This window comes from Rattus norvegicus, chromosome 13, assembly GCF_021556685.1.
Source record: "Rattus norvegicus strain SHRSP/BbbUtx chromosome 13, alternate assembly SHRSP_T2T, whole genome shotgun sequence".
NCBI lineage: Eukaryota > Metazoa > Chordata > Mammalia > Rodentia > Muridae > Rattus > Rattus norvegicus.
In genome coordinates, this window is record NC_141546.1 from 105281431 (window position 1) to 105293640 (window position 12210).

The 12210-nt window shown below is 53.1% G+C and overlaps 1 protein-coding gene across 1 annotated transcript; it reads left to right on the forward strand.

Annotated features, from left to right (window-relative positions):
• Positions 1-605: 605 nt before the first annotated feature.
• On the forward strand, positions 606-12189 carry Batf3 (basic leucine zipper ATF-like transcription factor 3). Its single transcript, NM_021865.2, has 3 exons — positions 606-719; positions 2974-3078; positions 11706-12189. Exons 1-3 carry the CDS (start codon positions 651-653, stop codon positions 11886-11888), a joined length of 357 nt encoding a protein of 118 aa, NP_068637.2. The 5' UTR covers positions 606-650; the 3' UTR covers positions 11889-12189.
• The last annotated feature ends 21 nt before the right edge of the window (positions 12190-12210 follow it).

The window sequence follows — 12210 nt, forward strand, 5'->3', positions numbered from 1 at the left end:
CTTTTGCCGCCTTCCCCCAACCCCCATCAGAATCCGCCCTCCGAGTCACCTCGCCCCCTCCCTCCTACTGGACCGGACGACGCTGCGGTAGAAAAGCCCTGAGGCTCCCGCTGCCCCGTTCGCGCGGAGGGTCTCCGCCGCTGTCCCTGCCCACTGGCGCCTCCGGTCCAGGTGCCACGTCGCCCGGAAGAAATGCCCCCCATCGCCGGTAACCCGCGCTTGGGAGTAGAGGGGAGGCAGCGAAGGGACAGTGAAGCCACTTCGTCCGAACTTCCCCGGAGCGGCCGGAGGACCGTCCAAGGCGGCGCCGCGCCAGCACCTCGTCCCCACCCACGCGGGGTCTCCTCCGTGGGTGGGCTTCGGTGCTGCCACGTGACTTCCACGAAGCGCCTGGCCTTTAGCGGAAAGCAGCGACTTGGGTGGGATCCTGGACCCCGAGGTGCGGCGAGAGGGCGGGGAGAGGAGGAAGCAGGGGCGGGGTGGGAGCAGGGGGCGGGGACGGGCCGGGACTGGACGCGGGGTGGGGAGGCGGGCACGGCCAAGCCCGGAGAGCGGGAAGCAGCGGGGCGGGGCGGCAGGTGCGGGGATGCGGGCGGAGCGCGGGTAGCAGAGCCCCGCGTTCAGGGCGCCCCGTGTGGCGAGCGCGCGGCATGTCGCAAGGGCCCCCCGCGGGCGGCGTGCTGCAGAGCAGCGTGGCGGCGCCTGGGAACCAGCCGCAGGTAGTGGACGTGGGGGCCGGGTGCGGGGACCGGGTGAGGGTGAGGCCAGAGCTCCAGGTGAGTCCCCTCGGTGCGCCTCGAGCGCTTGGAAAGGCTGCAGCCGCTCCGGACTCGGCGCCGGACACGTGGGTCCGCGCTGCTGGGGGCCGCTGCATCCTTGCCTCCTGTGGGAGCTGGAGGGAGGGAGCCTGGAGCTCTGATATTACGAATTCAGCCCAAAGGGGCGGTTCGTCCCTGCATCCAACCTACTGGTTGAGATCCGTATGGGGAACATCGGACCGGTCAACCTGCGGGTGTGGGGTTGTGTCTCTAGTGGGCAGACTCCACCCCCAGCACGGGTGGAAACTCCTTGCCCCAATACGATCAGCCCTCCCTGCTGTCCCTAACTTTCAAAGCTGCAGTCACAAGAAGCTGAGACCAAATCGAGGGCCAACTTGAGACCACTGTTGGAACACTTCTTGGCCACCTTTATCCAGACCAGGTCTTATATTTCTTAGTCACTCCCCCAAAGACTCCCAACTCTCTACTTGATGTGTAGTGTCCCAGGGCGACCCTGGAAGTCTGAGCCAAGTAGTTGGGGTGGCCTTGTACTACTATTTGCTTCTGACTAGCCGAGCCTCGGTTTCCCCATCTATAAGATGAACTCTATAGCATCTCTCTCCTGAGGATGTGTACACAGGTTATGTGAGCGATGGGTGATTTGTGTCTCCATATGACATTCCTGCTGAGTGGGGAGGTGCGATCCTCCGTGACAGGTGATGGGTCCAGTTTACAGTGACAGCTCCCAGAGGACAGGAGGCTCCCAGACTTGTCGGCTTTGGAGACTAAAGAGGCATTATTTCCTGTCAAGCACAGTGAGGTCAAATCTCAGGTTATATTAGGGGAGCAGTATCCTGAGTGCAGGGCAGGATCTCAGTTACTATATACATTGGAAGGTTGGGGGTCATGCATCTAATAGGGTTTGTGAGGGTGTAAAGCTGGTTACGTTGTTCATGTGGCATGTCCCCCGGATGCTCCACATATGTTTGTAAGACCTTTTGGGTGTGGTGATGCAGAAATAGAATCCCAGAGCTAGGAAGGAAAGGGAAGGGCCAACCTGGGCTACATGAGTCTCTGTTGAAGAAGAGGGGGAGGAGGGGAGGAGGAGGACTTCTGGGAGACATGTTTTGACACCTGTGTTCTCCTGAATGATGTCTCCATGCCACCCCCAGTGTTGAGTCTGATGTCTCTTCTTACCTATGCTGGAGATTCTTGGCTGAAGCCCTGGGTTTGTACACCAGCCTCTGGGTTTTATCATGGCTTGGGATTATACCGAGCCTCACCTGGCCAGGCAAGAGCCTGTCGCTAAGTTCCCTCCCCATCTAGACACCTTCTAGACAATTTTTTTCCTCCCCTGACAGTGTCTAATGCAGTTCTGGAAAGCAAACCCTTTCCGCTGAGTAAGCCCCTCACTGTGACAAGGGCATTTTTTCTGCCTGCCCACTTTGTGCCACCTCATGAAGAATTTTTGGATGTTTGGTTAAGAACTCTCAAGACGAATCACAGATTTGCATTTGGGATAGCCCCTGGCCCCTGAAAAGAAAATGTCAGCCAGGCATTGTTCAAGAGAGCATGTTGTCATTGGTGTTCCACAGTTTTCCATGTACTGGTAGAGTTGTGTGGTTGAGATTGGTACTAACTGCATAATTATGGTCTGTACACAGTTTCAGAAGGACTCGACAGTGTGCGGTCGTTAAAGGCTGTGCACAGCAAGTTCTAGAGAGCACATACCCCGGTCTTTCTCACTAGTGGATGAACAGTGACAGTAGCGCTCTTCCAGGCAGAAGCCCTGCAGGGCAGAGGCTTGTGAGCATTGGTTTGAGGACCAGCAGACCTGAGTTCCACTTCCCACTCACCCTCATGCTGGCCATGATACCTGGAGAACTTCCCTAACCTGAGTTTCTTATTCCTCCTTGTCTCTTAGTGTTTTTATTTTTTTGTGGTCCGGGGCCTCACATATCCCACACATATATGGTGCCACTGAGCTACACCCAGACCTCTTATTCCTCATTTTAAACCGACAGTCGTTCTGTGCACTTTCCAGGATGGGAGTGGAGATCAATGTAGCAAAGCCCCAGCACAGAAAGGGTCCTCCTGACAAAGGCTTTCAGCAGCCCACGGGGCCGCAGGGGACCCCATCCAGGGCACCAGATGAAAGCTCTGTGAGCAAATCGAGAAAGGTTGAGAGTCTCACCTCCCCACATGTCATCCCCAGAGCCCCAAGGATGATGACAGGAAGGTTCGAAGAAGAGAGAAAAACCGGGTTGCAGCTCAGAGGAGCCGAAAGAAGCAGACACAGAAGGCTGACAAGCTTCACGAGGTAAGCCTGCGGTCAGGGCAGCCATTCTGGCAGGACAGCCACAAGGACAGCCATCCATGCAGGACAGCCACAGGGACAGCCATTCTCACAGGATACCCACAGGGACAGCCATCCTTGCAGGACAGCCACAGGGACAGCCATCCTTGCAGGACAGCCACAGGGACAGCCATTCTCACAGGACAGCCACAGGGACAGCCAGTCATCCTCTACCCAGGGGATGGGGCATGATGACAGCACTGTGGCCATCGCCAGTTCTTCCAGTCTGATTCTGTTGGGTCTTTCCAGTCTACTGCTTTGCTTATGTATTCACAGGCCTCTTCCTCTCAGTTCCAGCCCCCTGGGTTCTTCCCACACTTGATTTTCTCTCACTGTGCACTCAAACAAAAGCTGGATGGAAACAGGGAGGTGGAGACAGAGTACCTAGGCTGAGGCTGTTTCAGACAACAGAGAAACTGTCTAAAGAAACAACAATAACAATGCTAACAGTACTTAAAGTTCTGGGGGAGCAGTTCAGTGCAGCGCTTGCCTAATATGCACAAAGATACCGTTGGGACCAATGTCAGGGTTTAAATCTTGGCCTGCGCCCAGACAAAGCACACCAAACCAACATGGTTCCATGTGGAGAGGTTTAATGAGAGAAGAATAGTAGAAGAGAAGAAAGGCCGGCCATGGGCATGTGGGGTGAAGGAGGGGAATGGGGAGAGAAGGGATAGGGAAGAGAAGAGCAAAGAGAGAGCAAGAGAGGAGTAAGAGGGAGAGGAGGGGGCTGCTTTATAGTCAGACACAGCTGGCTGTTGCCAGGTAGCTGTGGGGGTGGAGCTTAGACAGAATACCAACAGATACCCTGGGTCAGCACCGTGTAAATAAACCATGGTGGAATATGCCTGTAATCTCAGCTCTTAGATGTTTGAAGGTCAACTTTGTCTTTAGAGTACGTTCAGACTAGCCTTGGCTACATGAGGTATTGTCTCAAAAAAGGAAAAAAAAAAGGAAAAAAAGAAAGAAAAGAAAAGATTACTGAGCATTATGGCACATGCCTTTAATCCCAGCACTCCGGAGGCAGAGGCAAGCAAGGCAAGCAAATCTGAGTTTGAGGCCAGCCTGGTCTACCTAGTGAGTTCTAGGCCAATCAGGGCTTCATAGTGAAACTCTGTCTTTAAAAAAAAAGAAAGAAAATGAATGAATGAATGAATGAATGAATGAATGAATCTGGGTTAGATGGTACTTGTGGGGGTTATTTTTGGCTGCATAGTAAATTTAGGGCCAGCCTGGGCTACCTGAGACCCCTCCCAACCAAAACTAAAAATGGAAGAAGCTAAGCAAAACAGCTCTTTACACTTTCAATTCCTTCTCAGATTCTTGCCTCATCCTGCGAGCGGTGGTTTGAAAGAGAATGCCCTGTGGGCTCATACATAGAATGTTCAGTGTGGAAGCTGGTGGACTCGCTTGGGAAGGATTAGGACGTACAGCCCCTTTGGAGGAAGCGTGTCACAGGCTTTGAGGTTCCCAAAGCCTACGGCATCCCCACTTAGCTCTCTCACTCTCTGCCTTATGCCTTGTGGATCAGTTGTAAGAATCTCAGCTACTGTTCCATGCCTGCGGGCTTCGCCTTTCTTTCTTTCTTTCTTTTTTTTTTTTTTTTTTTTTTTTTTTTTTTTTGGAGCTGGGGACCGAACCCAGGGCCTTGCACTTCCTAGGTAAGCGCTCTACCACTGAGCTAAATCCCCAGCCCCTGGCTTCGCCTTTCTACCCCTGCCTTTGTTTTTGTTTGTTTTTGACACAGTGTTACTGTGTAACCCAGCCTAGCCTCAGTCTCAATCCTGCCTCAGCCTGCTAAGTGCCATGACAGGTACCTGCCACCAGTTTCTCCACTGTCTTCCCCTTCCTTCCCTCCCCCCCTCCTCTCTTCTCCCCCTCCTCCCCTTCTCCTCCCCCTCCTCTTCTTCCTCCCTTTCCCCTTCCCCTCCCCTCTCTCTTCTCCCCCTCCTCCTTCTGTCTTCTTAAATGTTGGTATGGATTAAGGTGTGACACTTGCTGCCTGTTCATCTTTTCTCTGTTAGCTTGTCCTGCTGTCTGCACCTAACAATCCCTTCATTGCTTCCAGGAGTGCCCAGTGCTAGTGTCAGGCCTTCACCTCTTGCTTGTGTGTCTCCGGGGCTCTGTTGCAGGATGCACTTTTGAGGTTGGCTGTGGTCTCTTCACCCTGGACTTTCTCTTCTCACGTGGTAGCTGATGGCGCTTAACCACCTTCTTATCTCTCGCTGGGAGCCTGTATCTGAGTCTGCCTTCTCTATTACTGAATACCACAGATTGGGTAATTGATAAAGAAGACATTTGGCTCGGGGTCTCAACATGGGGGGCCTCATCTGCTGAGCGCCTAGCGAGGGCTTCGTGCTGTGTGGTCACATGCTGGCGGCAGGATGGACAGACAGCAAGTGAATCAGAGAACTCTCTTCCGCAATTAGTCACCACCCATCCATCAATTAATGGTTTCATCTGTTTGAGGCAGCAGAACATCTGTGACTCATCCCTCTGAGGTCCTCCCTCCTGAAATTGCTGTGTTGGGGACGAGTTTTCAGGCCAGCCAGTTGGGGGTGGGGGTGGGGCACACGTTTGGCTCTGCCACTTACCCCAGAATTCTGCTTTGCTTGAGCAACGTTTGAAAGCCACACAGCCACACAGCCAGGACTGGCGAGGAGTTGGTGATGGCTTCTACTCTTACTGTTCACGGGTTGGCGTGCAGAGTTAAGATTTCCCATAGCTCCCTCTGGCCCTGCAGTGCTTTCCTGCTCTCTTGCCCTGGGTGTTTTCCCCAGAGCTGGTCAGGGGATTCAGCTCAGTCAGTCAGCAGTTAGGAGAGGGGAAAGGTGTCTGAAAACTGCAGTCCGACCACATTTAGAATGCACAGGCCCTAGGGAGCTGAGACTCGGGGTTAGGAACCCACAGCCTGGTAGGCACCGTGTCACTCTTTGCTGAAGGCCAGGGGGCTGAGGCCTGGAGGCTGGGGTCTCCACATGAGCTTTAGGAAAGGTCTTCCTGTTTCTAAGGTCATTTTGTCTTGCCAGGTAGTCTTCTCAGGGGACCAAGGGTTCCTAGTTGATGTCTAGCCCTGTATTCTGGTCATGAGTGACAGCCAGCCCCGCCTAGTCCAAATCAGGTGTTGTTATTTGTAAGTCCTGAGTGACCGTGTGTGCAGACATAACCAAGTGTCTCAGACAAGGTTTTTTGTGCAGCAGAGTCCAGTAGCTCCAAAGTACGTATTAGGCACTTCCTGGGGGCGAAGTCTTGCTGTGGAATCTCAAAGAGGAAAAAAAAAAAAAAAGACCTCACGTGTGTCCTCAGGAAACACAGGAGTCATTTCCTACTGCTGCTGGAATGAATCCCAACAAATCCGTTATCCTCTCCAGCTGGCAGGGAGCCGTCCAAGTGCATTGCACTGCACTGCCATGAGGATGTTGACGGGCTGTGCTCCCTCTGAGAGGATTCATTTCCACTCTTCTGTCAGTATCTAGGGAGCTCCTCGGTTAGGGGTCTTCCACCTTCAAAGCAATACCGGTCCCATTGTTACATGGCCTCCTCTCCCGCCCATGTAGGAAGGCCCTGATTTTGTTGGGCCAGCATGGATGATCACCCAGATTCCATGTTCCTTAGTCTCACCTGCAAAATCCCTTTTGCAGGAAGCATCTTTAGGGGGCAGAGTTCTTCCTGCCACAGGTGGAAACCCGTAACCACATGGGTACCATGCAAAGGGTACACTCATTCTCTCTCTCAGTGTCTCTCAGCTGGGCGTGATAACCAAGGGAACCAGGACCTTAGTAGTGCTGCCTTTATGCCTGCCTTGTCCCTTGTAAGCCAGGGGTGACACACACTTGCATAGGGCCCTGACAGGTTCTTCTGCCTGATGTCTGTGTGGCCTGACAGATGTGCCTTTTCCAGAACAGGGAAAGTTAACTCACAAGCCAGTCCCCTCTTCCTCACTGGGGGTAGAGATGCAGGTCAGGAAAACCACCTCTGTGTGTCAGGTGGGACAGGGCTGGGGCTCTGTCTGCACATGAGCCACAGTGAACCTTGGACCTGGCTTCATTCAGTAGCTACAGTCAGGGTCACTGGTCACAGGGGACATGCGAGAGTAAGAAATTGTCTTGGGAAAATGAAAAGGCGGAAAGACTGGTGGACCCAAAGGCACCCTGTGGGGAATCCCCGGTTGGTACCCCCAGCCTCCTTCCATAGGAGCCTTAGCAGTGGGGAGTCCTTGTTTTATGTTGGGTTGATTAACTCTGCGTTGTGGAGGTGGGGTGCTGGTGGAAAGTGGGGTACACAGTATTGTCACTGAGATCCAGTGGTAGGGTGCAGGACACTTAATACATCCCTGTAGATCATAGGGAAAAGCCCGGGGGACCTGTCGGACTCCCAGGCCACATCTAAATTGAGGAAAGGGTATCATGAATGGAGACTTCACACCTGTTAACTGGGACTGCCTGATGCTGTGAGGGGAGTGGCCTATGACCTGGGCGCTTCCTTGTCATCTCCTCTCTCCTAGAACGCAGAGTAGAACCCCCAATGTTCTGAATGTCTCAGAAGCTCTGGTTGTGTGCTTCTCTTCTAGGAACACCACAAAGGGGCAGTAGGGAGTGTTTGGATGAAGACTGTTCAAAATGGCCCCTTCTCTTCCCTGCTCCTCATTCACTCTGGTCACCCATGAGCTCAACATACCTTGACCTCCCACTTTCATGAGTTCCTTGGCTCCTTCCCTCCTCCTGGTTGTCCATTACCAAGCCTGTGTCCTATCCCTCAAGATAGAATAGTCCAAGCTGAGAGCTGGGTTAAGCTGACTGGCTACTAGGAATTTCCCTCAAGGTCACAGCTGCTGAGAGCTGAGGTGATGGGACACGCCCCTCACCCTCAGTGTCTGTGCCTCATCTAGGACGTTGGGCTGCATTTCTCTCCGGGCAGCATTAGGTTGAGTGTACGGCAGTGGAGATAAAACTGAAGAGTGACTGTGTTACACTGAGGGTGGCTTAGAAGTGGGTCAGATTTGACGGAACACCAAAGATGTCAGACTGAGAAAGGATTTTGAGTCAGACAAGGGTGGAAACATCGGCAGCCCTGAAAGCCTTAAATGTCACAAGCTGACAACTGACTTGAGCAGTGTGAGTGTGGTAAGTGTTGTCATGGGGCTGTCAATACTGCACATTCGCAGAGAAGGCCAAGGAAGGACACACGTGGTTTAGAAACTGACACAGTGGGTGAAGCTCTCTCTGTTTGGAACTGCTTTCGTATAGAACAGCTGTACAGCCCCGAGATCTCCATTCTGGTAACTACTGTGGGGAAATCTGGGCCCACTCTGCCAAAAGGAGGAGGAATCGGTGATGCATGAGAGTTGGGGTTCACCCTGACACTGGGCGTGGGGTCCTGAGTCTCCGGGCCTCTCAGAGCTTATTGTCTCACTTGTGACCATGTTCTCCTGAAGCCCCATTCTCCCCGTTCGTCACTAGCTCTGTAGGTCCTCATTTGTGTCCTATGCCTCAAAGACACTGACCTAGAAAGAAACCCCAAGACAAGACTTCCCAACTGCAGCATGATTGGCACTGGCTTCCTCCCTTACTGTGTGCATTGGGTAGGTGTTGGGCTGGGCCCTGACAGGTACTGAGCAGGGTCCCCAGCTTCGTCTGGTGGATACAAGCAGGGTGACACATCCTCGGACGTCCTCAGATGACGTCTGCTTCACTACATCTGCATTTATTGGTTGTGTGCATTTGAGTGCCGCCTGCGTGCCATGGCTTACGTGTGGAGGTCAGAGGGCAACTGCAGGAGAATCAGCTGCATCTGATAACACCAGGCTCTTCTAAGACAGTCTGTGTAGCCCAGACTGGCATCAGACCCTGTATGTAGCTGGGGTTGTCCTTGAACTTGTGGTCTTCCGGCCTCTACCTCCTCAGTGTTAGGCTTACAGTTGTATGTTTTGCTGGGGAGCGAACCCAGGGCTTTGTGCACACTAGGAAAGCATGTGCTAAGCAAGCCAGGTTCCCAGCCCAAGCAACTTAGGTTTTGAGGCCTACCTAGTATTTATATACATATAATATATATTGTATATATTTCACATATACACAATAATATATACAATAACATAATTATACAATATTATACAAATATACAGATATATACAATAATATACAATAATTATATGTATACGTGTGTGTGTGTGTGTGTGTGTTCTGTGGCCCCCTCCACCCCTTCCCAGGGCCTCTTCTTTATAAGATCAGTCCCACCTGGATGTTTTTATTGCTTCTTTTTTAATTTTTTCCCCCTATTCCACCAGTTCAGTAAAAGTCCCTCAGCTGACTTAAGAATAAAACGTAAACTCCAGGAAAGAAAGTCCCTGTGGTAAGAGGAAGGGACTACAGGAGAGGCATGTGGAACGGGATGGGTGGGGGAGGGGGAGCCATAGAGTACGTGCCACACGCCGTGATGAAGTCCTCTAGTTTGCACGATGCATGTGTGTGGAAGGAGACTTGGGAGAGGCAGGTGCCAAACGACCCTGAGTAGTGGCCTGAGAAAACTGTGGCACCCACCTCAGGGTAGAGTCAGGCTGAGCATCCCTCGACGCCAGAGGCAGAGCTCAGCAGCGCCGGGCATCTTGCTACAGACTCAGGCACTATAGAAAGGCTGTGTGGAGTGTGGAATCCAGTGAAAACTGAGATCCAGTGACGGAGCTTGCTGGGGCTCCTCGTTTCTGTCACCTGTCTCGTGTGCAGGTGTAGGGCACAGGATCAGAACACCAGGACTTCACCTGGCTAGAGTGTAGAGGAGGTCACAGGTGGACCACCAGGGCAACGGGAGACCGAATAGGGTCATTGCACGTGTGAGGCCAACTGATCCAGGACAGCCTGCAGGAGGGAGGAGAGGAGGCCGCTGCCCTGGACAGAATTCTGGAGTGGCCTTCCGGAGATGGCCTCTGTCTGCAGTCCCTCTTGGGTCCCCGAAAGGAAGAAAGGGTCTTAGAGGTGAGGGGGGAACAGATGGTGTAGCACACAAGAGTTGGACCACATGAGCTGGTTCTGAAGAGAGTGGTAGAAGCTCCTGGGGGCTCTTCGTCTTTGATCTCTGGGGAGAGACATTACTTATGTAAGTGAGATCTCAGAATGAGAGACCTGTATGTGCTGTGATCAGGGAAGCCTTCCTGGAGGTGGCAAGCTCATGCTTGGCTGACAGAGAAAAGGACAAAATCAGTCAGGTTGAGGGGAATTGCACAGGCCCAGCTGAGGGTGTACACGTGTCCTAGGGGGAAGAAAGGCCAGACTTCTTTAGGTACGTTTATTAAAAATGATTAGTAATAGAGAAGGTGTGATGGAAAATGAGGCTGGGCCCTCAGCTCAGGTAGGGCCCAGTATGCTTGAGTCACAGTCTCATCAAACAAGGCCTGAATGGAAACAATGGTTCAGCAAGGTTTAGACGTTCTCGGCCTGGAGAGGGCCGCTGGTATGGCGTGCCATGCGGATCTGCTGTTGGCTGTGTGCTGTAGATGTTTTCAGTGACTTGGATGGAGAGGAAGACTGTTTACCAAGTCGCTGGATGAGGTAGACTTCTGTGACAGCTCGTGTACGTGAGGTGACACAGTGGCATCTCAGAAAGGAACAGAGTAGGACTTAGTGGTTGGGGAAGCCCTGTCCTCAAGCTGCTCAGGCACTTGGAACTCAGCTTCCTGCAAATTCAGGGAAGTCTACATCGGGTTAGGTCCAGCGTGAGGAGGATGATCCCCGATTCAGCCCCCTGCATGCTCCCAAGAGCCACACACTGCATGCTGGGGGCAACATTTCTCAGTGAACCTGGCAACTTGGAGGGTGTCACAGACAGTGACCAAGAGGCCAGAAGAACTTCTAAGGGGGAGGGATGAGTCTATCACCTATCAACAGCTGAGGTTACAAAGTACTGACTTCTTCCTGTGTGGCTCCATTAGGCAGAGCCCAGCTCAGTGGGCAGATGTGTAGGAGAGGAGTTCTCAGGACAGAGAGGATGGAATGTTGCAGAGCTGGCAGGGACCGTCTCTCGAAGATGGATGCCCATCCCAAGGTGGATGTGTGAACCAGCCCTGCATGTGAGGAGTTCCTCACGTCTGGGGGAATGACCTCCTTCAGTTCCGAGCCTCTGCAGCCTGATGCGGTAGGAAAAAGAGACAGCGTGCATCCGTGCATTGTTAGGACAGCCAAAGGCATGGCGTTCTGGGTACTGCTCCAGTGTGGGGATAGCTGTCGGGGTGGCTGTGAGCCCACCAGAACCCTTCCCAAAGCAGGCGTTGGGGGAGGAGGGCTGATGCTGACAGACAGGAGGGACCACCTCAGATGGTGGAGATGTTCTCTGTGTTAGCACAGGTCGGTTCTTCTGTCATAATGCCCCGAATCACAGTCAGTATAGACACATTTTACGTGCGTTATACTTCAGTGGTGTTGACTCAGAAAGGAGGGCCGCGCTTTTAGAACAGTTTCGTTCTTGTGGAAAGACAGATCTGAAGAGTCTGGGGTAGCCCAGGCTGGACTTGATCTCTTGACCCTCCTGCCTCTACCTCCCAAGAGCGGGACCAGGGCCGGACACCTTCCCACCTGCCTCCGCCTCTCCTCTCTCTTGAACAGGAACATGAGAGTCTGGAGCAGGAGAACTCTGTGCTGCGCAGGGAGATCGCGAAGCTGAAGGAGGAGCTGCGGCACCTGAGTGAGGCGCTGAAGGAGCACGAGAAGATGTGCCCGCTGCTGCTCTGCCCGATGAACTTTGTGCAGCTTCGGCCAGACCCCGTGGCCAGCTGTCTGCCACGATGATGCCCCAGATCACCCCTCTTTTATCTGGCTCGGAACCTTGGTTTGCACACTCAGGAGTTTCTCTACACATCTGTGTCCAGGGGTACGCGTGGCCCTGCCGCTCCAGGGAGCTGTGGGGCTAGCCTGGGCTCAGCATTGTGCTCTGGGGCACCTGACTTCCGGCCTCAGCGTGGTGGGGCGGATCCAGAGGCCCCAGTGAGAAGGCCCTGTGAGTCGCTCCCCCCTCACTTTGGCAGCTAGCCCGTCCTGTCCTTAGGCAGGGTCTTTTCATCTAGAATTTGGAAAATAAAGATTGTTACCGTGTTTCCTTTGTCCATCTTCT

Bases quoted from the DNA above. Each gene is read 5' to 3' on its own strand.
- Batf3 (NM_021865.2), top strand. From the start codon at position 651: ATGTCGCAAGGGCCCCCCGCGGGCGGCGTGCTGCAGAGCAGCGTGGCG. The intron at 720-2,973 runs GTAGTGGACGTG...TGTCATCCCCAG, and splicing joins CGCCTGGGAACCAGCCGCAG to AGCCCCAAGGATGATGACAG. The intron at 3,079-11,705 runs GTAAGCCTGCGG...TCTCTTGAACAG, and splicing joins AGGCTGACAAGCTTCACGAG to GAACATGAGAGTCTGGAGCA.